We start from the raw sequence: 25980 nt of genomic DNA, 5'->3' as shown, positions 1-25980 counted from the left end.
AAGTTTGCAGACGATACTAAATTGCTCAAGATAGTTAAGACCAAAGCAGACTGTGAAGAAGTTCAAAAAGATCTCACAAAACTAAGTGATTGGGCAACAACGGCAAATGAAATTTTATGTGGACAAATATAAAGTAATGAACATTGGAAATAATAACCCCAATTATACATACGATATGATGGGGGCTAATTTACCTACAACTAATCAGGAAAGAAATCTTGGAATTGTCATGGATAGTTCTCTGAAGACGTCCACGCAGTGTGCAACGGCAGTCAAAAAAGTGAACAGGATGTTAGGAATCATTAAAAAAGGGACAGCGAATAAGATGGAGTATATATGTATATACTTATATAAATTCATGGTACATTCACATCTTGAATACTGCGTATAGATGTGGTCTCCTCATCTCAAAAAAGATATACTGGCAGTAGAAAAGGTTCAGAAAAGGGCAACTAAAATGATTAGGGGTTTGGAACGGGTCCCATATGAGGAGAGAGTAAAGAGGCTAGGACTTTTCAGCTTGGAAAAAAGGAGACTAAGGGGGGATATGATAAAGATATATAAAATCATGAGTGGTGTGGAGAAAGTGAATAAGGAAGTTATTTACTTGTTCCCATAATATAAGAACTAGGGACCACCAAATGAAATTAATGGGCAGCAGGTTTAAAACAAATAAAAGGAAGTTCTTCTTCACTCAGTGCACAGTCAAGCTGTGGAACTCCTTTCCTGAGGAGGTTGTGAAGGCTAGGACTATAACAGGGTTTAAAAGAGAACTCGATACATTCATGGACGTTAAGTCCATTAATGGCTATTAGCCAGGATCGGTAAGGAATGGTGTTCCTAGCCTCTGTTTGTCAGAGGGTGGAGATGGATGGCAGAAGAGAGATCACTTGATCATTACCTGTTAGGTTCACTCCCTCTGGGGCACCTGACATTGGCCACTGTCAGCAGACAGGATACTGGGCTGGATGGATCTTTGATCTGACCCAGTATGGCCATTCTTACGTTCTTATGTTCATTTATTTATTGAAAAGAAACATAACTGCTTGGGAAACAGAAAGGGCAAGGGGGTGGAGTGGGGAACAGTTCAATCACAGATTTGCATATGTCCTGTTATCATACTCTGCCTTCCTGTCTGGAGTGCTGTGCAACGAGTGCCGTGCAACGAATGCGGCACTTCAGGCTGGCTAAAATGCATGGTGATGGGGGTTGAGTGCAGTGGGTAAGGGTCATAGTTTGCAGGGCTGGGTGGTGAAGCTACAGGTGTTGGATGCAGCTGGTGGCGATAAGAACCCGGATGTGGGGGAAAGTGGGTTGGAGGTGACATGGGGGCACAAGGGAAAGAGTTTTGGGACAAGGGCTGCAGGGGCAGGGCGGGAGCGGTAGTGCTCCGCCTGCATGGCGGCGAGTGCCTTGATTGAGTCTGCCTGGTGCTCCATAATGCTTAGCAGCCGCTTTGTGCTTTGGTGCTGGCAATCTGCATTCTGCTGGCGGACCCTCCTTTCACTCTCCCGCCACTCTTGTGCTTTTTGATTTTCATTAAGGGACTGCTGCATTACTTCATGCAGCATGTCTCTTTGCTTCTACGTGGCCTCTTCCTAATTCTTTGGAGTCTTTCGGCCGGTGATAACACAGATGGCTGAGATCTCAAGGTTTCATCTGTAAAAGCAAAATGCAACACTTAACAGAGGCAGCATTGTTCACACCAGACAGAGCAATGATTCACCTGTACTTAAAGACAAGCAGAATCTACACAATAGCATAATTTGCCCGTCCCAAAGTAAGCACACATAACCCCTGGGAGCCCCAAAATGGTGAGCAGGCACAGGGGCAAGGGGGACTGATTAGTTCACGGCCGTACTGTCCTCTGGGTTTCTGTGCCTTGGGGAGAGCCAACAGCTGCAGGGGGCCCCTGTCATAAATAAAAAGGAAAGGGTAACCACCTTCCTGTATACAGTACTATAAAATCCCTCCTGGCCAGAGGCACAAAATCCTTTTACCTGTAAAGGGTTAAGAAGCTCAGGTAACCTGGCTGGCACCTGACCCAAAGGACCAATAAGGGGACAAGATACTTTCAAATCTGGGGTGGGGGGAAAAGGTTTTGGTCTGTCTGTTGTGTGCTTGCTGGACACAGATCAAGGAAGCAAGCAATCCAACTCTATTAGATTTCAGAGTAACAGCCATGTTAGTCTGTATTCGCAAAAAGAAAAGGAGTACTTGTGGCACCTTAGAGACTAACCAATTTATTTGAGCATAAGCTTTCATGAGCTACAGCTCACTTCATCGGATGCATACTGTGGAAACTGCAGAAGACATTATATACACAGACCATGAAACAATACCTCCTCCCATCCCACTCTCCTGCTAGTAATAGCTTATCTAAAGTGATCACTCTCCTTACAATGTGTATGAAAATCAAGGTGGGCCATTTCCAGCACAAATCCAGGTTTTCTCACCCCCCCCCCCCAAAAAAAAACAAAACACACACACACACAAACTCACTCACCTGCTGGTAATAGCTCATCCAAAGTGACCACTCTCCCTACAATGTGTATGATAATCAAGGTGGGCCATTTCCAGCATAAATCCAAGTTTAACCAGAATGTCTGGGGGGGAGTGGGTGTAGGAAAAAACAAGGGGAAATAGGCTACCTTGCATAATGACTTAGCCACTCCCAGTCTCTATTTAAGCCTAAATTAATAGTATCCAATTTGCAAATGAATTCCAATTCAGCAGTTTCTCGCTGGAGTCTGGATTTGAAGGTTTTTTGTTGTAAGATAGCGACCTTCATGTCTGTAATTGCGTGACCAGAGAGATTGAAGTGTTCTCCGACTGGTTTATGAATGTTATAATTCTTGACGTCTGATTTGTGTCCATTTATTCTTTTACGTAGAGATTGTCCAGTTTGACCAATGTACACGGCAGAGGGGCATTGCTGGCACATGATGGTATATATCACATTGATGGATGTGCAGGTGAACAAGCCTCTGATAGTGTGGCTGATGTTATTAGGCCCTGTGATGGTGTCCCCTGAATACATATGTGGGCACAGTTGGCAACGGGCTTTGTTGCAAGGATAGGTTCCTGGGTTAGTGGTTCTGTTGTATGGTATGTGGTTGTTGGTGAGTATTTGCTTCAGGTTGGGGGGCTGCCTGTAGGCAAGGACTGGCCTGTCTCCCAAGATTTGTGAGAGTGTTGGGTCATCCTTCAGGATAGGTTGTAGATCCTTAATAATGCGTTGGAGGGGTTTCAGTTGGGGGCTGAAGGTGACAGCTAGTGGCATTCTGTTATTTTCTTTGTTAGGCCTGTCCTGTAGTAGGTGACTTCTGGTAACTCTTCTGGCTCTATCAATCTGTTTCTTCACTTCCGCAGGTGGGTATTGTAGTTGTAAGAATGCTTGATAGAGATCTTGTAGGTGTTTGTCTCTGTCTGAGGGGTTGGAGCAAATGCGGTTGTATCGCAGAGCTTGGCTGTAGACGATGGATCGTGTGGTGTGGTCAGGGTGAAAGCTGGAAGCATGTAGGTAGGAATAGCGGTCAGTAGGTTTCCGGTATAGGGTGGTGTTTATGTGACCATCGTTTATTAGCACTGTAGTGTCCAGGAAGTGGATCTCTTGTGTGGACTGGACCAGGCGGAGGTTGATGGTGGGATGGAAATTGTTGAAATCATGGTGGAATTCCTCAAGGGCTTCTTTTCCATGGGTCCAGATGATGAAGATGTCATCAATATAGCGCAAGTAGAGTAGGGGCGTTAGGGTATGAGAGCTGAGGAAGCGTTGTTCTAAATCAGCCATAAAAATGTTGGCATACTGTGGGGCCATGTGGGTACACATAGCAGTGCCGCTGATCTGAAGGTATACATTGTCCCCAAATGTAAAATAGTTATGGGTAAGGACAAAGTCACAAAGTTCAGCCACCAGGTTAGCCGTGACATTATTGGGGATAGTGTTCTTGATGGCTTGTAGTCCATCTTTGTGTGGAATGTTGGTGTAGAGGGCTTCTACATCCATAGTGGCCAGGATGGTGTTATCAGGAAGATCACCGATGGATTGTAGTTTCCTCAGGAAGTCAGTGGTGTCTCGAAGGTAGCTGGGAGTGCTGGTAGTGTAGGGCCTGAGGAGGGAGTCTACATAGCCAGACAATCCTGCTGTCAGGGTGCCAATGCCTGAGATGATGGGGCGCCCAGGATTTCCAGGTTTATGAATCTTGGGTAGTAGACAGAATATCCCAGGTCGGGGTTCCAGGGGTGTGTCTGTGCGGATTTGATCTTGTGCTTTTTCAGGAAGTTTCCTGAGCAAATGCTGTAGTTGCTTTTGGTAACTCTCAGTGGGATCATAGGGTAATGGCTTGTAGAAAGTGGTGATGGAGAGCTGCCGAGCAGCCTCTTGTTCATATTCCGACCTATTCATGATGACGACAGCACCTCCTTTGTCAGTCTTTTTGATTATGATGTCAGAGTTGTTTCTGAGGCTGTGGATGGCATTGTGTTCTGCACGGCTGAGGTTATGGGGCAAGTGATGCTGCTTTTCCACAATTTCACCCCGTGCACGTCCGATGAAGTGAGCTGTAGCTCACGAAAGCTCATGCCCAAATAAATTGGTTAGTCTCTAAGGTGCCACAAGTACTCCTTTTCTCTTTGCAAATACAGACTAACACGGCTGTTACTCTGAAACCTGAATTGCTAATGGTCATTCACTTGCTGCACAATGGCTGGTGATGGTCATGTAACATCCACCCAGCCATTTGGTCAAGTGCCTTGTTGTTTCTGGTGAGTTGCCTTCTGGGCTACTCCCAAATTTGTAGCATATTTCATTAACACCATACAGCACAATCTCATAATTCCATACACTTTAATGATGTACATATTTCGACAGAACAGTGGATTTCAGCAAATCATAACCTTTCCCATGATACCTTACATGGCATGCTTTATATGAAATATAAAGAATATATACAAATGATGAATATGGGGCTTACAGAGCACAGCACACCACTCCCCGAGGTATAGAGCAGTGGCTCTTAAACTTTTGTACTCATGACCCCTTTCACATAGCAAGCCCCTGAGTGTGACCCCCCCCTTATAAATTAAAAACACTTTTTATATATTTAACACCATTATAAATGCTGGAGGCAAAGCGGGTTTGGGGTGGAGGTTGACAGCTCACGACCCCCCATGTAATAATCTCACGACTCCCTGAGGGGTCCCGACCCCCCAGTTTGAGAACCCCTGGTATAGAGTGTCACGGCTAGAAACCCCAAGGCTTGGGACTTTTAAAAGGAGACTGGAAAAAACATGCAGTAAGGATAAGCCCTGCATTGGCAGGCAGATGGACTGAGCCAGGATGATCACAGAGGGCTTTTCCGCCTGTAACTTCTATAATTCCATCCCACTCTCCTGGGAGTACAAATTCTGGTAATACAGACTTGGTACCTGGATCCCATATTGCCTTGCACTGGGATTGGGAATTAGTGCCCTGATGAGCAACTCCTCCTATTGGGCCCAGTGTAGATCCTGCTGTTAGTACAGCTATTTGCAGGTGCCCTTGTGTTTAGCTGAACCCTTGGACTCAGTCCCTGAGTGTAGTCCCACTGAGCGCTAAACTGGTACTACTACCCTGCTGTATGGATCCCAGTGTGCTTGTCCTGTGAATTTTTGGCATGTGCCCGTGGCTATATTTATCTCATTGTGCTGGTAGTGCTACTTCCTTGGTGTAATGATGACATTATGCTAAAATGAATCCTGAAAATAGTGCCCTGGTGTGATGGTCACTCTGTGCTGTACATGTGAATCCTGCATTTTTGTACGCTGTGTTGTTGTAGCCTTGTTGTTCCCAGGAAATTAGAGAGACAAGGTGAGTGAGGTAATATCTTTTATTAGAGCAACTTTTGTTGGTGAGAGAGAGACAAGCTTTGGAGCTTTCACAGAGTTCTTCTTCCTGAAGAAGAGTTCTGTGAAAGCTCAAAAACTTGTCTCTCTCACCAACAGAAGCTGGTCCAATAAAAGATATTACCTCACCCACCTTTTTTCTCTAATGTGAATAGCCTCCCTCCAAAACTGTCAGAGGTACACGGAAGAGGGGGCGGAGAGGAGCGAGCAGTGGGCAAGTGGGGGAAGGGGTGGAGTGAGGGTGGGGCCTCGGGAGGGCACCCACCGGTAAAACCAAAAGTCAGCAGCTATATTAGTAAGTACTAGCAAGGGAATGCGTTAGCTTATTTTTGTTTTGGCTTGTGTTTTTCTCTGTGCTGAGAGGAAGGTGTATTCCTGGTTTTCTTTTTGTAACTTTAAAGTTTGGCCCAGAGGGAAATCCTCTATGTTTTTTAATCTGATTGCCCTGTAAGATTATCTTCCATTCTAATTTTACAGAGGTGCTTCTTTTACCTTTTTTCATTATAATAAAGTTCTGTTTCTTTTAGAATCTGATTGGGGGTTTTTTTAGTGTCCTAAAAAAACCCAAGGTTGGTTTGTGAGCATCTTGTTTATTCTCAAGCCTCCCCAGGAAAGGGGGTGTGGGCGCTTGGGGGGATATTAGGGGGGAGTAGGAACTCCAAGTGGTCCTTTCCCTGAGTTTGTCTAAATCACTTGGTGGTGGCAGCGTTACCTAATCCAAGGTACAAGGGAGAATTTGTGCCTTGGGGAGTTTTTAATCTAAGCTGGTAGAAATAAGCTTGGGGAGGGTCTCTCATGTGGGTCCCCACGTCTGTACCCTAGAGTTCAGAGTGGGGAGGGAACCCTGACATGGTGGCAGCCCTTATACTGAACACTCTCCCCACATTTTCCACAGGAGTTCATCCTGGAAGATATCTCGCTGCTGAGAGTGACAGCAAGGGAGGGCCTTCTACTATAATGCGGCTTTCGTCCTGGCCCATATGCAGCTTGCCTGTGTGCAGCAATGGTCTCCCCGCCCCCCATGGCACAGTGGCACGGACATGTTAGCCTCACTGGGACAAGGAGTACAGTAGCTCTCCCAAGGAACCCGTGCAAGCGCATTGCCCAGCTTCTCCATGAGAACTTTGAAGAGATACCTGAGGCCGACTACCATGATGTGAGAGAAAACACCAACACCCTATTCTGCCTCTAGGCATGCATGCAGCCCTAACCCTCCTCGCCCCGAGAGCCTGCACCAAACAACTTCCTTCCCAAAATAAAAGCTGCTTACCAGGCACCTCTTCTGGTGTTTGTCCTTCCCCAAGCACTGGCCGCTGCGACTGGCTACCTTCCTACTGGCTTGAGAACAGCTCCTGGCTGCATGCATCTAGGGATGTCAGGGTGTCTCTCTCCTCCTCAGCACTCTCGCTCCCGCTTTCCTCCTCCTCCTCCTGCCTTGTTGAACTGGGCTTGGAAGTGTCCATGGTGGTCCTCGGAGTGGAGGTGGGGTCACCCCCAAGTATTGCGTCCAGCTCTTTGTAGAAACAGCAGGTCGTGGGGGCAGCACCGGAGCGGTGGTTTGCCTCGTGGGCTTTGTGATCGGCATTCCGCAGCTCCTTCACTTTAATCCTGCACTGCAGTGCATCCCAGTCATGGCCCCTTTCCATCATGCCCCTTGATATCTGCCCAAAGGTATCATAATTCTTATGGCTGGAGCGCAGCTGGGACTGGACAGATTCCTCCCCCCAGACACTGATGCGGTCCAGCACCTTGCCATTGCTCCATACTGGGGATTGCCTGGAGGCACGGTCACCTGGAAGGATTCGCTGAGAGCACTCCATGCCTGGCTGAGCAAACAGGAAGGGGATTTTCAAAATTCCCAGAGAATTTAAAGGGTGGGTCTGGTGGTTGGTCACCTGAGGGCAGGGCAGTAGAGTTCAAAGTGATGACCAGAGTGGCTAGAACAGGCATTGTGGGACACTTCTTGAGGCTGCTCAGAGCGCATTAACAGACCAGGGCATCCACAGTGGTGTTGCGGCACTCCAGCCGGGGTGCAGCATTATGCTTCTTGTCGAGGTGGAGTATCAGGAGCACTCCAGCCACAGAGTCCGGGCACCCTATGTGCCTTGTCAGTGTGGACGCGTCGTGAGTTAGGGCACCCAGGGCTGCTTTAATGCGCTCTAACTCACAAGTGTAGCCAAGCTCTAAGTGGGGAAAAAAAGAAAAAAACAAGTACAAGAGAAACACAAGGTAACACTTTATGAGTGGAAGCAGGAGCACCTTATAGCTCAAGTGACTCAGTGAGTATGACCACAGCTGGGTCACAGAAGCCCTTTCCTCACTAGTCTTAACCCTGGCCCACACTACAGGGTAAGGTCAAATTTAACCGCATTAGGTCAATTTTAAAATGAATGTGTCTACACAACCAACCCCATTCTGTTGCCCTAAAGGGCTTTTAAAATTGACTTCTGTACTCCTCCCCTGCGAGGGGGGTAGCGCTAAAATCAACCTTACTGGGTTGAATTTGGGCTTGTGCAAATGGAATTCAACGGTATTGGTTTCCAGGAGCTATCCCAGAGTGCTCCAATGTGATCACTCTGGACAGCACTTTGAACTCCGATGCACTAGCCAGGTACACAGGAAAAGTCCCGGGAAACTTTGAATTTCATTTCCTGTTTGGTCAGCGTGGTGAGCTCAGCAGCACAGGTGACCATGCAATCCCCCTAGAATCACAAATGAGCTCCAGCACGGACCAAAAGGGAGACACTGGATTTGATTGCTGTATGGGGAGAAGAATCTGTGCAAGCCGAACTCCGACCAAAAAGAAGAAATGCTAACATATATGCCAAAATTGCACAGGGCATGATGGACAGAGGCTACAACAGGGACACACAGCGGTGCTGCGTGAAAGTGAAGGAGCTCAGGCAAGCCTACCAAAAGACAAAGGAGGCAAACGGTTGCTCCGGGACAGAGCCCCATAGATGCCACTTCTATGATCAGCTGCATGGCATTCTAGGGGGGGGGGGACCCTACCACCACCCCACCACTGTCCATGGACACCTGCAAGGGGGAAGTCTCACTCAACAGGGAGGAGGATTTGGTGGAGGAGGAAGAGGTGGAGGAGAATGCGCAGCAGGCAAGTGGTAAATCCATTCTCCTTGGCAGCCAGGACCTTTTCATCACCCTGGAGCCAATACCCTCCCAATGTGGGATCCCCAACCCTGAAGCCGGAGAAGGCAGCTTTGGTGAGTGCACATTTGTAACTACAGTACAGCGTTTAAAAGCAACAGTGTTTAATGTTTGATTTGCCCTGAAGAATTGGGATGCAGTCGCGACCAGCAGAGCCACTGGATAAGTCTGTTAACGTGTCTGGGCATGGAACAGGAATCCAGCAGGGACATCTCCATGAAGCTCTCCTGGAGGTCTTCTGCAAAGGCTTTGCAGAAGGTTTCTGGGGAGGGCTGCCTTATTTCATCCTCCACGGCAGGACATTTTACCATGCCAAGTCAGTAGCAAGTAGTCTGGAATCATTGCAGCACAAAGCATGGCAGTGAATTGTCCTGGGTTTTGGTCACATTCAAGCAACATTTGGTCTATATCTTTCTGTGTTAGCCTCAGGAGAGTGATAACATACATGGTCACCTGGTTGAAATAGGGGAATTTTTGTAAGGGAACAGTAAAAGGACCCCGTTCATGCTGGGTTGTTTGCACTTGGCTAAAAGGGATCATCCTGGAGAATAGCCATGGGCGGGGGGAGAGTTGAAGGGATCATCCTAGAGAATAGCCACACGGTCAGGTGGGGGGGAGGTGTGTGCTCCACATCCACCCAAAAACCACAGCCCCTCCTTTTAAACGTGAAACCCAACCGGCATTGCTTGCTATGGGAAAGGATGGCGCTGCAGTTTGAAACTATTCCCACATGTTATGAAGGCATAAGAAGCCAACCCCGCATACCAAAAGGCCTACCATGGCTGCCTGGAAACCGAATTCTGTTGTCTAGCCATTTGTGATGTCTCACCATACCGGCAGGCGCTCAATATAAAAGGCAAAATGCGACCTTGTACCTAAAGCACGTGTACTGTCGGCTGTGAATTGCTTGATTCACTGTGAAAGAGTCTCCCTTTTGTTCTCAGAAATGTATAAATCTTAAATTTTACTCTCCCTTTTTATCTCCCCCTAGGTGCAAATGTTTCTATGCTCCCCCATCATCTCCATCCCTGAGGTTATCGCACATTAGAAGGCGAAAAAAACCACACTTGCGATGACATGTTTTCCAAGCTCATGCAGTCCTCCCGCACTGAAAGGGCACAGCTTAATGCATGGAGGCATTCAGTGGCAGAGGCTGAGAAATTATTTAATCTCAGTATCAATGTGGACACAAGAACAAATGGATATAAACTGGTCACCAGAAAGTTTAGACTTGAAATTAGACAAAGGTTTCTAACCATCAGAGGAATGAAGTTTTGGAATAGCCTTCCAAGGGAAGCAGTGGGGGCGAAAGATCTATCCGGCTTTAAGATTAAACTCGACTAGTTTATGGAGGAGATGGTAAGATGGGATAACATGGTTTTGGTTATTAAATATTCATGGTAAATAAGCCCAGTGGCCTGTGATGGGATATTAGATGGGGTGGGATCTGAGTTACCCAGGAAAGAATTTTCTGTAGTATCTGGCTGGTGAATCTTGCCCATATGCTCAGGGTTTAGCTGATCGCCATATTTGGGGTCAGGAAGGAATTTTCCTCCAGGGCAGATTGGAAGAGGCCCTGGAGGTTTTTTGCCTTCCTCTGTAGCATGGGGCACGGGTCACTTGCTGGAGGATTCTCTGCTCCTTGAAGTCTTTAAACCACGATTTGAGGACTTCAATAGCTCAGACATAGGTGAGAGGTTTTTCGCAGGAATGGCGGGTGAAATTCTGTGGCCTGCGTTGTGCAGGAGGTCAGACTAGATGATCATAATGGTCCCTTCTGACCTAAACATCTATGAATCTATAAAGCATTAAGTGAGTGAGAAGAGCAGAGGCAGGAGGCAATGCTGAGGCTAATGGGGGAGCAAACAGACATGATGAAGCATCAGTTGGAGCTGCAGGAAAGCCAACAAGAGCACAGACCCCTGCTGCATCCATTGTATAACCGCCTGCCCTCTTCCGCAAGTTCCATATCCTCCTCACCCAGATGCCCAAGAACGCGTGCGTGGGAAGGCCCTGGGCACCCATCCACTCCACTCCAGAGGATGGCCGAAGCAACAGAAGGCTGTCGTTCAAACAGTTTTGATTTGTAGTGTGGCTACAATAAGCAATGTTGCCTTGTCCTTCCCTCCTCCTGTACCCCACCCCACCCGGGCTAACTTGTCAGTTATCTCACTTTTTTTTTTTTTTAATTAAGAAAGAAAGAATGGGCATGGTTTCAAAACAATAGTTACTTTATTTCCCTTGCCAGCTGTGATGGAAAGGGGGAGGGTGGTTGGCTTACAGGGAATTAAAATCAACAAAGGGAGCGGGTGTGTAGCAAGGAAAAACACACACCGTCACACCATAGCCTGGCCAGTCATGAAGCTGATTTTCAAAGCCTCTCTGCTGCGCAGCGTGCCTAGCTGTGCTCTTCTAATCACCCTGGTCTCTGGCTGCTCAAAATTGGCTGCTAGGCAATTTGCCTCAACCTCCCACCCTGCCATAAATGTCTCCCCCTTACTCTCACAGATATTATGGAGCACACAGCAAGCAGCAATAACAATGGAAATGTTGGTTGCGCTGAGGTCTAACCTAGTCAGCAAACAGCACCAGTGAGCTTTTAAATGTCCAAAGGCACATTCTATCACCATTTTGCACTTGTTCAGCCTATCGCTGAACTGCTCTTTACTACTATCCAGACTGCCTGTGTACGGCTTCATGAGCCATGGGAGCATGGGGTAGGCTGGGTCCCCAAGGATAACTATTGGCATTTCAACATCCCCAATGGTAATTTTCTGGTCTGAGAAGTAAGTCCCTTCTTGCAACTGCTTGAAAAGCTCAGAGTTCCTAAAGATGTGAGTGTCATGCACCTTTCGCGGCCATCCCACGTTGATGTCGGTGAAACGTCCCTTGTGATCCACCAGTGCTTGCAGCACCATTGAGAAGTACCCCATGCGGTTTATATACTGGTTGGCAAGGTGGTCCGGTGCCAAGATAGGGATATGCATTCTGTCTATTGCCCCACCAGAGTTAGGGAACCCCATTACAGCAAAGCCATCCACTATGACCTGCACATTTCCCAGAGTCACTACCCTTGATAGCAGAACGTCTGTGATTGCATTGGCTACTTGCATCACAGCAGTCCCCACAGTAGACTTGCTCACTCCAAATTGATTCCCGACTGACCGGTAGCAGTCAGGCTTTGCAAGCTTCCACAGGGCTATCTACATTCACTTCTCAACTGTCAGGGAGGCTCTCAACTTGGTATTCCTGCGCTTCATGGTGGGAGAAAGCAACTCACAAAGTTCAAGGAAAGCGGCCTTACGCATGCAAAAGTTTTGCACCCACTGTGAATCATCCCATACTTACAACACTGTGTGGTCCCACCAGTGTGTGCTTTTGTGCCGGGCCCAAAATCGGCATTACACTGTATCAACCACTGCCGCCATGATGTCCCAATTGCCATAGCCCGTGCTTTCAGGAACGTCTGTGTCCATGTCCTCATCACAATCATCCTCATGCTGGCATCTCTTAGCACCGTTCTGCACATCCTCCAGGATAATGCACGAGGTGTTTACAATGCTCACAACAGCAGCGGTGAGCTGAGCGGGCTCCATGCTTGCCGTGGTATCATGTCTGCATGGGTAACCCAGGAAAAAAGGCGTGAAACGATTGTCTGCAGTTGCTTTCATCAGAGGGAGGGAGGGGCGACTGACGACACGTACCCAAAACCACCTGCAACAATGTTTTTGCCCCATCAGGCACTGGGAAGTTAATCCAGAATTCCAATGAGCAGCAGAGACTGCAGGAACTGTGGGATAGCTACCCACAGTGCACCGCTCTGTAAGTCTATGCTAGTCACAGTACTGAGGACACACTCCACCGACTTAATGAGCTTAGTGGGGACATACACAATTGACTGTATAAAATAGATTTGTGAAAATTGACTTCTATAAAATCGACCTAATTTCGTAGTGTAGACATACCTTTACTGTCCCCAGGATTAGTTGGCTTACTGGGGAACCAAGTGACTACATTCAAATGACTGCACAATGTATTTTATTCCAGTGTCCAAATATACAATCACTCAAATAAATCACTGTTTACTTGAATGTGACCTCACACATTCAAATGGTATTTGAATATACACTTAAAGTAATTTTTTCTCATAAAAAAACATGGTAATTAATTAAAAAATTACATTAATGTAATACTATGGTTGGGATTTTCTGATTTTTGTGTATGTAAAATCTCAAATGCTATGCTGTAGTGCGTATTATGCATTTACTCTAGCACCATACTAAAGCAGGGCACCAGATCAAAGCGGCATTGCATAATGGATTAAGCATAGGACTGGGATGTATGAACTGCTAGTTATGGTTCTGCAAATGACTTGCCGTATGCTCTTGAACAAGTGAACGAGGCCAAAATTTTCAAGAGTGGTCACTGATTTTGTTAGAAGAAAAGGAGTACTTGTGGCACCTTAGAGACTAACAAATTTATTTGAGCATAAGCTTTCGTGAGCTACAGCTCACTTTGCTCAAATAAATTTGTTAGTCTCTAAGGTGCCACAAGTACTCCTTTTCTTTTTGCAGATACAGACTAACACGGCTGCTACTCTGACCACTGATTTTCTTGAGTGTGCTTTTTCACAGGGGTGCGAGGCACCTGTGAGTCTTATCTGAGCCTGCTGTGGATCGGCTCCATGAAACCACCAGCTTTTGGAAACACAAGCAATACCTTCCAGGCCTCCACAGCCTTTGCTCTCTTTGTACAGGTTAGCAATAGGCACACATCAACTCCCAAGTCCACCAAGCATCCCTCTGGAATGCCCAGGCCTTTGAACCTTCAGAGAACACTCAAATTTGCTACTCCCAAAGGAATACTACACACATCAGTTTGTAAGATTCAACTCCGGATTCCGACTCTACTTAACACACAATGTTTATATAGTGAAAACAAGAATAAGTTTATCAAAAAGTGAGCATTTTGGAAAGAAATGGTTACATATGAAATAAAATCATGACATGCTCTCTACAGCCTATACTTACTCTCAAGGCATTCCCCCTCTACAACCAGATAGCTCACCCCAAGTCCTTTTCCCAGTGTTTTCAATTAATTTGGCTGACATCCTTTCTCCTAAGATCAAGCCTGCTGGCAACTTGTACTCACAGATTGAAGTAATGACAGGGTTTATCTGCACCCCAGATATAGTTTCAAAATCCTTAATGTCTTAATCCTAAACAGGAAAACCCCTGCTGTTTTTGTTTTTTCCTGTGACCTCTTCAATCTATTGATTAGCATTTTGCTCAGATTGTGAATGAGTGTCCATTGTGAAACCTACAATACTTAATTTGCCCATGACCACTCAGAGTGAGATATGCCTCTTTTCACCGCTGCATGAGGGTACGCAGATCACCTTTCCATGACTTGCCTTAACACACGGACCTAGAGAACATAATTTTTAATTATACAGTATCTACTTAACTCCTCAGGCATTACCCATACATGTATCTCACAAGGATTATGACTGGCGGGACAGACTTTCATTAGAGACCCTCACATAACGTTCTTTGGTGGACTAGTAGATGCCAGACTAAGGGGACCTCCGTAACCCAGTGCGCCCTGCCAGCTGGCACCAAGAGGCTTCTGGATTGGGACAAGGGTACCCTGGTGCTGACTCCCGCCCACTGACTGGCCGTGACCCACCCTATTATTGGAGCGGCATACGTCGCCTGGGTGCGCAGCCAGCACCTGTTTACACTACGCTGCTTTCCGCGGGGCGGGCGCGGGGGGGGATTAGTAACGGCACGTCGTGTGGACGCGATGCCAAGGAACGGTGCCAGCCGCTCCGAAGCGCGAGGTACCGCTCCGCGTGGCAGCGGCTGGGACTCACGCAGCTCCAGCGCCGCTAACACAAGCCGGCCTCGCTCCGGGGACTCGGCGGGGCCCCGCGCACCACGCCAGGGACCCGCCTTGGGAAGCAAGAGCAGCCTCCCCCGCTCCGCTCCTTGGCCCGTAGCTAACTGGCCTGAGCCGCCCCCACCCAGTCTCGCGGCCCCGCTCCCAGTTCCATGCCGCCGGTGACTCACTCAGGTCACGTGCCCCTGCGGCGTTCGAAACCCAACGTCCGCCCTCCAGGGGGGCGGAGTCGAGGCACCTGCTTGACGGCAGCTCGGCCCCGCCTCCTCGTAGGTATCTTCGAAACTGGCGGCCGGAGGAGCTCGAGCCGAGCCCAGCCCAGCCGGCAGCGACGTGCCGCGCCGCGGGGAGTGTCCGTGCCGCAGCCCTAGTCCCGCGGAGCGCAGCCCGTCCCGGCCGGAGATGGGGGCGCGCCGCTGGCTGCAGCTGCTGCTCCTGTGCGCGGCGCTTGTGGCCGCGTCCGCCACAGGTAAGAAGAGAGCGGCCGGGAGACTCGTCCCCGCCAGCGCGGAGCGGGGCCGCCGCGCTGGGGCCGGGCTGCTGGGGCCTGGCTCCGCTACCCGCCGCGCGGGGTGGGAGCGAGGAGCTGGAATTCGGCCCGATCGGTCCGGAGCCCGGCAGGGGCTGGGGTGACTCAGCCGGGACACGGAGCCGGGACCCCCGGGAGCAGCGAGCGCGGGGAGCTGAGGCGCTCACCGGGACCCTCCCCCTAAACAGCCGCCAGCAGGCGTTCGCACCACCCGGCTACGGTTCCGAGCGCAGGGCGCGCCCCGCTGCGGCTACGCCCCTTGCCCGGAGGTCGGCGGCCCCGACCGTCGGACGTACGGCGTGATTAGCTTGAGCAGGCCGAGATCTGCTCTTGGCGGGAGGAGGGGAGGTGGCTCTCAAGCGGGGGCTATTTTCTCTGTGTAGCTGTTTTGCGGGGAGAGAAGGGACGATCTCCGCCCCAGGTTGCTCACAATCTAAAGCCAAGTCCCAGACACTAGAAGATCAATATTAACGCTTTAAATCGCACTTAGCAGTAAATAGGAGGCCAATGCGGTTTTTGAAACTCGGACATAAGGCGCTATGCAAGCAAGCTGCCTCATCCTGCCCCAGCTGTAGCTTGGGTGGTCTTTGTGTATAGCCTCACCCACCAGAGTGCACTGCAGTAATCTAATCTTATGGTGAGCTATTACCAGCTGGGGGGAACCGGACGGGGGACCTTTTGTACTGATAATCAAGGTGGGCCATTTCCAGCAGTTGGCAAGAATGTCTGGGGAATAAACATGGGGAAATAGTTTTACTTTGTGTAATGACCCATCCACTCCCAGTCTCTATTCAAGCCTAGGTTAATTGTATCCAGTTTGCAAATTAATTCCAATTCAGCAGTCTCTCGTTGGAGTCTGGTTTTGAAGTTTTTTTTTTTTTGAAGAATTGCAGTACCCACCTGCTGAAGTGAAGAAACAGATTGACAAGAGTCAGAAGAGTACCCAGAAGTCACCTACTACAGGACAGGCCCAACAAAGATAATAATAGAATGCCACTAGACATCACCTTCAGACCCCAACTAAAACCCCTCCAATGCATCATCAAGGATCTACAACCTATCCTGAAGGACGCCCCATCACTCTCACAGATCTTGGGAAACAGCCAGTCCTGGCTTACAGGCAGCCCCCCAACTTGAAGCAAATACTCACCAGCAACCACACAACAGAACCACTAACCCAGGAACCTATCCTTGCAACAAAGTCTGTTGCCAACTCTGTCCACATATCTATTCAGCGGACACCATCATAGGGACTAATCACATCAGCCACACTATCAGAGATTAGTTCACCTGCACATCTACCAATGTGTGGGGGAGGGATAGCTCAGTGGTTTGAGCATTGGCCTGCTAAAGCCAGGGTTGTGAGTTCAATCCTTGAGGAGGCTATTTAGGGATCTGGGGCAAAAATTGGGGATTGGTCCTGCTTTGAGCAGGGGGTTGGACTAGATGATCTCCTGAGGTCCCTTCCAACCCTGATAGTCTATGATTCTATGATATATGCCATCATGTGCCAGCAGTGCCTCTCTGCCATGTACATTGGCCAAACTGGACAGTCTCTACGTAAAAGAATAAATGGACACAAATCAGACGTCAAGAATTATAACATTCAAAAACCAGTCAGAGAACACTTCAGTCTCTTTGGTCACTCGATTACAGACCTAAAAGTTGCAATTCTTCAGCAAAAAAACTTGAAAACCAGACTCCAACGAGAGACTGCTGAATTGGAATTAATTTGCAAACTGGATACAATTAACTTAGGCTTGAATTGAGACTGGAAGTGGATGGGTCATTACACAAAGTAAAACTATTCCCCCCCCATCCCCCACTGTTCCTCAGAGGTTCCTGTGAATTGCTGGAAATGGCCCACCTTGATTATCACTACAAAAGGTGTGTCCGTCCGCCCCCCCCCCCCCACCCGCCTGCTGGTAATAGCTCACCACAGAAGTTGGAGATCTAGGAGTAGCTATGAATCAACAGCACTGGTAAGGGATGGGCTGACTCAGTCATGGATAAACGCACAATTGTTTCTCTAAATGACCCTTCCCCATTCACACATCATTTCTGAAATGGGCTTTAGCCATCTTAAACTTGGTAGGGACTCACTGTGCCTTTTGAAAGGTCAAATGGTTTATCATAAATTGGATCAGATTCCCTTTTAACTTAATTAGATTCTCAAGTACAAATCACTGGAACAGACCTAAAAAACCCTTGAGGTTGAGTCTCTGACATGACTGACATAAGAAAGTTAAAAGAAAAGGAGTACTTGTGGCACCTTAGAGACTAACCAATTTATTTGAGCATGAGCTTTCGTGAGCTACAGCTCACTTCATCAGATGTTTACCGTGGAAACTGCAGCAGACTTTATATACACACAGAAATCATGAAACAATACCTCCTCCCACCCCACTGTCCTGCTGGTAATAGCTTATCTAAAGTGATCAACAGGTGGGACATTTCCAGCACAAATCCAGGTTTTCTCACCCTCCACCCCCCCACACAAATTCACTCTCCTGCTGGTGCTAGCCCATCCAAAGTGACAACTCTTTACATAATCAAGTCGGGCTATTTCCTGCATAGATCAAGGTTTTCTCACATCCCCCCCACCCCCATACACACACAAACTCACTCTCCTGCTGGTAATAGCTCATCTAAACTGACCATTCTCCAGGTTTAAATCCAAGTTAAACCAGAACATCTGGGGGGGGGGGGTAGGAAAAAACAAGAGGAAACAGGCTACCTTGCATAATGACTTAGCCACTCCCAGTCTCTATTTAAGCCTAAATTAATAGTATCCAATTTGCAAATGAATTCCAATTCAGCAGTTTCTCGCTGGAGTCTGGATTTGAAGTTTTTTTGTTTTAAGATAGCGACCTTCATGTCTGTGATTGCGTGACCAGAGAGATTGAAGTGTTCTCCGACTGGTTTATGAATGTTATAATTCTTGACATCTGATTTGTGTCCATTTATTCTTTTACGTAGAGACTGTCCAGTTTGACCAATGTACATGGCAGAGGGGCATTGCTGGCACATGATGGCATAGATCACATTGGTGGATGTGCAGGTGAACGAGCCTCTGATAGTGTGGCTGATGTTATTAGGCCCTGTGATGGTGTCCCCTGAATAGATATGTGGGCACAATTGGCAACGGGCTTTGTTGCAAGGATAAGTTCCTGGGTTAGTGGTTCTGTTGTGTGGTATGTGGTTGTTGGTGAGTATTTGCTTCAGGTTGCGGGGCTGTCTGTAGGCAAGGACTGGCCTGTCTCCCAAGACTTGTGAGAGTGTTGGGTCATCCTTTAGGATAGGTTGTAGATCCTTAATAATGCGTTGGAGGGGTTTTAGTTGGGGGCTGAAGGTGACGGCTAGTGGCGTTCTGTTATTTTCTTTGTTAGGCCTGTCCTGTAGTAGGTAACTTCTGGGAACTCTTCTGGCTCTATCAATCTGTTTCTTTACTTCTGCAGGTGGGTATTGTAGTTGTAAGAAAGCTTGACAGAGATCTTGTAGGTGTTTGTCTCTGTCTGAGGGGTTGGAGCAAATGCGGTTGTATCGCAGAGCTTGGCTGTAGACGATGGATCGTGTGGTGTGGTCAGGGTGAAAGCTGGAGGCATGCAGGTAGGAATAGCGGTCAGTAGGTTTACGGTATAGGGTGGTGTTTATGTGGCCATTGTTTATTAGCACTGTAGTGTCCAGGAAGTGGATCTCTTGTGTGGACTGGACCAGGCTGAGGTTGGTGGTGGGATGGAAATTGTTGAAATCATGGTGGAATTCCTCAAGGGCTTCTTTTCCATGGGTCCAGATGATGAAGATGTCATCAATATAGCGCAAGTAGAGTAGGGGCTTTAGGGGACGAGAGCTGAGGAAGCGTTGTTCTAAATCAGCCATAAAAATGTTGGCATACTGTGGGGCCATGCGGGTACCCATAGCAGTGCCGCTGATCTGAAGGTATACATTGTCCCCAAATGTGAAATAGTTATGGGTAAGGACAAAGTCACAATTTCACATTTGGGGACAATGTATACCTTCAGATCAGCGGCACTGCTATGGGTACCCGCATGGCCCCACAGTATGCCAACATTTTTATGGCTGATTTAGAACAACGCTTCCTCAGCTCTCGTCCCCTAAAGCCCCTACTCTACTTGCGCTATATTGATGACATCTTCATCATCTGGACCCATGGAAAAGAAGCCCTTGAGGAATTCCACCATGATTTCAACAATTTCCATCCCACCACCAACCTCAGCCTGGTCCAGTCCACACAAGAGATCCACTTCCTGGACACTACAGTGCTAATAAACAATGGCCACATAAACACCACCCTATACCGTAAACCTACTGACCGCTATTCCTACCTGCATGCCTCCAGCTTTCACCCTGACCACACCACACGATCCATCGTCTACAGCCAAGCTCTGCGATACAACCGCATTTGCTCCAACCCCTCAGACAGAGACAAACACCTACAAGATCTCTGTCAAGCTTTCTTACAACTACAATACCCACCTGCAGAAGTAAAGAAACAGATTGATAGAGCCAGAAGAGTTCCCAGAAGTTACCTACTACAGGACAGGCCTAACAAAGAAAATAACAGAACGCCACTAGCCGTCACCTTCAGCCCCCAACTAAAACCCCTCCAACGCATTATTAAGGATCTACAACCTATCCTAAAGGATGACCCAACACTCTCACAAGTCTTGGGAGACAGGCCAGTCCTTGCCTACAGACAGCCCCGCAACCTGAAGCAAATACTCACCAACAACCACATACCACACAACAGAACCACTAACCCAGGAACTTATCCTTGCAACAAAGCCCGTTGCCAATTGTGCCCACATATCTATTCAGGGGACACCATCACAGGGCCTAATAACATCAGCCACACTATCAGAGGCTCGTTCACCTGCACATCCACCAATGTGATCTATGCCATCATGTGCCAGCAATGCCCCTCTGCCATGTACATTGGTCAAACTGGACAGTCTCTACGTAAAAGAATAAATGGACACAAATCAGATGTCAAGAATTATAACATTCATAAACCAGTCGGAGAACACTTCAATCTCTCTGGTCACGCAATCACAGACATGAAGGTCGCTATCTTAAAACAAAAAAACTTCAAATCCAGACTCCAGCGAGAAACTGCTGAATTGGAATTCATTTGCAAATTGGATACTATTAATTTAGGCTTAAATAGAGACTGGGAGTGGCTAAGTCATTATGCAAGGTAGCCTGTTTCCTCTTGTTTTTTCCTACCCCCCCCCCCCCAGATGTTCTGGTTTAACTTGGATTTAAACCTGGAGAATGGTCAGTTTAGATGAGCTATTACCAGCAGGAGAGTGAGTTTGTGTGTGTATGGGGGTGGGGGGGATGTGAGAAAACCTTGATCTATGCAGGAAATAGCCCGACTTGATTATGTAAAGAGTTGTCACTTTGGATGGGCTAGCACCAGCAGGAGAGTGAATTTGTGTGGGGGGGTGGAGGGTGAGAAAACCTGGATTTGTGCTGGAAATGTCCCACCTGTTGATCACTTTAGATAAGCTATTACCAGCAGGACAGTGGGGTGGGAGGAGGTATTGTTTCATGATTTCTGTGTGTATATAAAGTCTGCTGCAGTTTCCACGGTAAACATCTGATGAAGTGAGCTGTAGCTCACGAAAGCTCATGCTCAAATAAATTGGTTAGTCTCTAAGGTGCCACAAGTACTCCTTTTCTTTTTGCGAATACAGACTAACACGGCTGTTCCTCTGAAACCTGTCATAAGAAAGTTAGGTTTCTTGTAAGCAGAGCCCTTCATTTTGCTACTTTTTATTTTAATAACAACCAGAATTTAACTGTTTAAAAACAGTTTGTTTCACTATTTTCAACTTGCATATTTCAATACTTTACACAGCAAAAATCTGGTGTGTCTTTTGGAGGAGGGGTAGTCTTAATTTTTATGGAAGCTTAAGATACAAAAGGCATAGTGCAATATGTAGAAAATACAATTAGCATCCTATCCCAGTGTGATTACTGCTTTGTTAAGTAAATGTATCATTTCTCTCTGGATGCTGAATGGTCTCAGAAGTAATGTACAACTACTGAGCTATTTTGAGCCTGCTGATGACTATTCCCCTGAACTTTATTATTACTTTTAATTTTCTTTGATAATTAACATTTGGGTTCTGTGTTTCTGCATAAAATGAGTGTTAATCAAATATTCCACATTTTATATTCATTAACTTGTCTGAGTAAAAAAGTAACAAATTACTAAAACATTAGCGCTTTTTTTTTTATAGAGGATCTTTTTAAATGCTGTATTTCCTATAGTATAAATCTGTATCTCATCCATTCACTATTGGAAGTTTACCACATACATGGATAGCAATTGCATCTGTTAGCACTGATGCATACTGTTAGCACTAAAAAGAACAGGAGGACTTGTGGCACCTTAGAGACTAACCAATTTATTTGAGCATAAGCTTTCGTGAGCTACAGCTCATTTCATCTTCATCACTTCACTGATATATACTAGTGTTGGGTCACACTTCTAAAATAGATATTCATTGGTTGGTCTGGAAAACATGGAGTTGTTTAGATTAATGTAGAAAACTGACATGAGAAACATGAACATTTTTCTCATTTCTGTTATATGGTAGCAGTTTTTAAAACTCTCTGGACATGTACAATATAAGTGAAATTTTATAATGCATCCAACTGGTTACTGATTGACAGACTTCACAACTATGCACCTTGCACTGTTGTTTGAAAACTGCTGAACTATGGTACAATTAATTGACTCTTAAATGTACACTGTCAAGTAACTTGGGACTTGTCTAATGGTAAAAAAAAAAAAAAAAAAAAAAAGTACTGCTTAAGTATACCTGTAGTGCAATCACAACAACCTTGTTTCTGTGAATGAAGTTAGTTATCAGTACCCTATGGGAATAAGCAACAAACTGTACTGGTATAAACGCTTAGTGTAACTACTTCAGTTAACAAATGACTTTTTTTAACCAAAATAGTTTTACCAGTAAAACTGTTGCTGTAACTAATGTCAGTTGACATTAATGGGTATCATTCTCTTTATACTCCTAGCTGCCATAGTTATACTAGCAAATGCCTTAGTGTAGATTCAGTTAGCTTATTTTGTTCAGAGAAATGGCATAAGCTATAACAGCAAAGGAGCGCTAACGAGTATAAGCTTTACCAGCAAACTCTTCCCTAGTGTAGGCAAGGCCTCAGTATAAATGAAGGAAGCATACTGGTAGAGTTACACTGTAAACATGTTGCAGGGCTTTCAGGGATGCAGTTTACTTTCATATGGATGGTTCAGTGGTGTTAGGTAAGCTGCGCTTGTGTAAACTGAGATTTGCTATGGTGTATTCACATTTTTGTTTCTAACTTTAAGTATTTGTATAGTCCCCCTTCATTGTAGTTCTCCTCACAACACTCTTGGGAAGTATTTATAGATTGGGTACTGAAGCACAGAGAGAGGAAGTAACTCACATAGGAAGTTTGTGGTGGAGTAGGGAATTGAACCTATATTTCCCCTGTCTCAGGCCAGCAGCACCCTTGCAGCTTGACCATCTTCCAGCAGTATTACAAATACTAACGTATTACAAATACTAACACTCATGTTTTCTTTCCTGTCTTGCTCTGAAGACTGAGTGCAATTAGGGACTTGTCTACATGGGGAAGACTGTTATGTTTTTTTTTTTCATTTTCCTCATGTAGACAAGCTTCTGTTCACGTACAATTGGCTTAAGCTTTGTTTACTTTGATTCAGTTACTTATTCAATTAGGCTTGAAAGGGTTAGGTATTAATAATTAGTTAATTCCCTCCACCAAAAATCCAAGAGAATTTGTTCATGGACATTGAATAATTTAACATTTATACATGGTGTAATAAAGGAATTGCATCGTTGTAGGGTAATAAGTAAAAGGAGAGGGAGATAAAACTAAGGACAATATGACTGGATTCAAGCATTGTCGCTAACTTTATTTTCTGTTTAATGTCCTTCATAGTTTAGAATGGATTGGACTATCTATGTAATGACATTGTACTAATCTGTCTCTCTTTCTTTCTTCCTCTTTAGTGGAAAGTAAATCCAACCATGGAAAAGGAAGAAGTTTTATTGGCCAAAAGATTGAAAATAAAAACTCCTCTGTAAAATCATATACTGTGGATGACTTTGCTACAAAAATCCTTACTGGAAAACTGACTACAGTTTTCCTTCCTATAGTCTACATCACTGTGTTTCTTATTGGTTTACCAAGCAATGCCATGGCTTTATGGGTCTTTTTCTTCAGAACAAAAAAGAAACATCCAGCTGTGATTTATATGGCTAACCTGGCACTAGCAGATCTTTTATTTGTCTTCTGGTTCCCTCTGAAGATTGCATACCATATAAATGGCAACAACTGGATCTATGGTGAAGGACTTTGCAAAGTACTCACTGGATTTTTTTATGGAAATATGTACTGCTCCATTCTTTTTATGACATGTCTCAGTGTGCAAAGGTACTGGGTCATAGTGAACCCCATACTACACTCAAGAAAGAAGTCTGAAATGGCAGTAGGAGTTTCAATTGCAATATGGATACTGATTTTGCTGAGCACCATTCCATTGTACCTTGTTGATCAAACTGCATATATTTCAAATCTTAATATCACTACTTGTCATGATGTGTTGCCTCAGAATGTATTGGCTCATGACATGTTTAATTATTTCCTTTCTCTAGCAATTGGAGTCTTCTTATTCCCAGCTATTCTCACGGCTGTTGCCTACATACTAATGATTAAGACTTTGAATGCCTCCATTACAGATATAAACATTGGAAAGAAACGGAAAAAAGCAATCAAGCTCATTATTGCAGTACTATCCATATATCTTATCTGTTTTATACCTAGTAATATTCTACTTGTAGTGCACTATTCTCTGATCAGGGACTATGGACAAAGTCATGTGTATGCCTCATATATAACAGCATTGTGTCTTTCCACTCTGAACAGTGGCATTGATCCATTCATCTATTATTTCGTTTCAAAAGACTTCAGAGACAACCTTAAAAATGCTTTCCTTTGCCGAAGTGTGCGAACTGCAAAGAGGATGCAAGTCTCTCTTTCATCAAGTAGATACCCTAAGAAATCCAACTCTTATTCTTCCAGTTCAAACACAACTAAGACAACTTACTAAATCTTTTCTTGTAGTAGAAAAATGAACATTTATTAATATAGCAGTGAGCCTATTGTACATAACGTGAATCTTTTTATTTTTACAAGTGCGTATGAAGCAACCATCTGTTGGATTCACACTGAGACTTTAATTTCAAAACTGGCAACTGTTTACCTCTGAATTCCTCATGGGAATATTGAGTGACATGGAAAAAGCAGCACTGTAGTGAGTTTGATACTGTTTAAAAAAACAGTACTTATTCTCTAAATGGCAGAGAACTTCTGTAATGTTTTAATACCTATGGATGGTGCCTTTATTTTAATCACTTCTGCATTTAACTCTTAATAATTTAGTGAAGGATGCTTAATTTTTATGACTTGGTTATTATACTTTTGTTTTATATACTATTTTTGTATACTAGAAACAAGCAATTTAAGTATCTTGTTTCTTTAGAGCCCTGTCCCTTTGTATATTACTTCATTTGATCTTAATGGAGTTATGAGAGTAAATAAGAGAGCCTCCTCTTAAACCACAGGAGGTCAATTTCTTATGCTTAGTAGAATTTATATTGTCTATTGGACTTTCCTGTTATTGCAAATACTGAAACTGGGGAAGCCTGATAAGATTATACCAGTGAGATAGCAAACTGACTATGTTATCAGCTAGCATTGAGATAAATTAATTGTTCTTTGATAGTTTGCCTCAGTATATATTCCTATGTTCTCAGATTTTGGACAATATGTGATCTTATTGGGGCATAATATGCTGTATTTGTAGAATTTATGTCCTGTAGCTGTTTCACTTTTACATACTACTTCATTTGTATTAAGATATATAATGTAAATTAAGTCACTTTTTATAACTTACTAAGTTTGGAAGTCCTCATTTGTGTTCCTGTTTAACACTTTCACATGTCAGTGATCTGATTTGCATTACCAGATTTTAGGTTAAAAAAAAAAAACTGTTTTCCTAAGTACAAATGTAGAGTTTGTCAATACTGCAGTCAGATGTAAAAATGAAGTAAATTTGCCTAATGCTATAATTCATTAGTGCAAACTTTTATTGATGGGAGGCATGTGTGTAGGTGAGAGGAACAGCCAGACAAAGTAATAATTCAAAACAGCTGGCAAACAACTTGGTATGCACAAGCATATCTGTGTTCACCTTTTAGTTAAATTTGGTTAATGAACCAACAGAGTTGGGTTTTTTTGTTTTTTAATTTGGCATTCATTAGACTTAATCCATTATGGGTGCTACATAGCATCACCCACTAGCTTTTCAGAGTAAAAGTGAGTTTATGTTCAGTTGATGCCTTGGCGTTGGGATTAAATTAAAATCATAACTTCTC

General features: G+C 45.3%; 1 protein-coding gene and 1 long non-coding RNA gene across 2 annotated transcripts; one reads left to right on the top strand and one right to left on the bottom strand.

Moving 5' to 3' along the window:
* Positions 1 to 15711, bottom strand: LOC140911347 (uncharacterized). Its single transcript, XR_012158913.1, has 4 exons — positions 15126 to 15711; positions 12403 to 12669; positions 7157 to 8069; positions 1 to 1659 (listed from the first exon to the last, which is right to left on the bottom strand). It is a non-coding gene; the product is annotated as an uncharacterized lncRNA (long non-coding RNA).
* F2RL1 (F2R like trypsin receptor 1) lies at positions 14860 to 25980 on the top strand. The gene is given in 4 exon segments (XM_073344185.1): positions 14860 to 15090; positions 15092 to 15262; positions 15265 to 15424; positions 23554 to 25980. Coding segments are annotated over 4 exon segments (1662 nt in total). The 3' UTR covers positions 24654 to 25980.

This window comes from Lepidochelys kempii, chromosome 5, assembly GCF_965140265.1.
Source record: "Lepidochelys kempii isolate rLepKem1 chromosome 5, rLepKem1.hap2, whole genome shotgun sequence".
Taxonomy (NCBI): domain Eukaryota; kingdom Metazoa; phylum Chordata; order Testudines; family Cheloniidae; genus Lepidochelys; species Lepidochelys kempii.
This window is presented reverse-complemented; position numbering and strand designations above follow the sequence as displayed.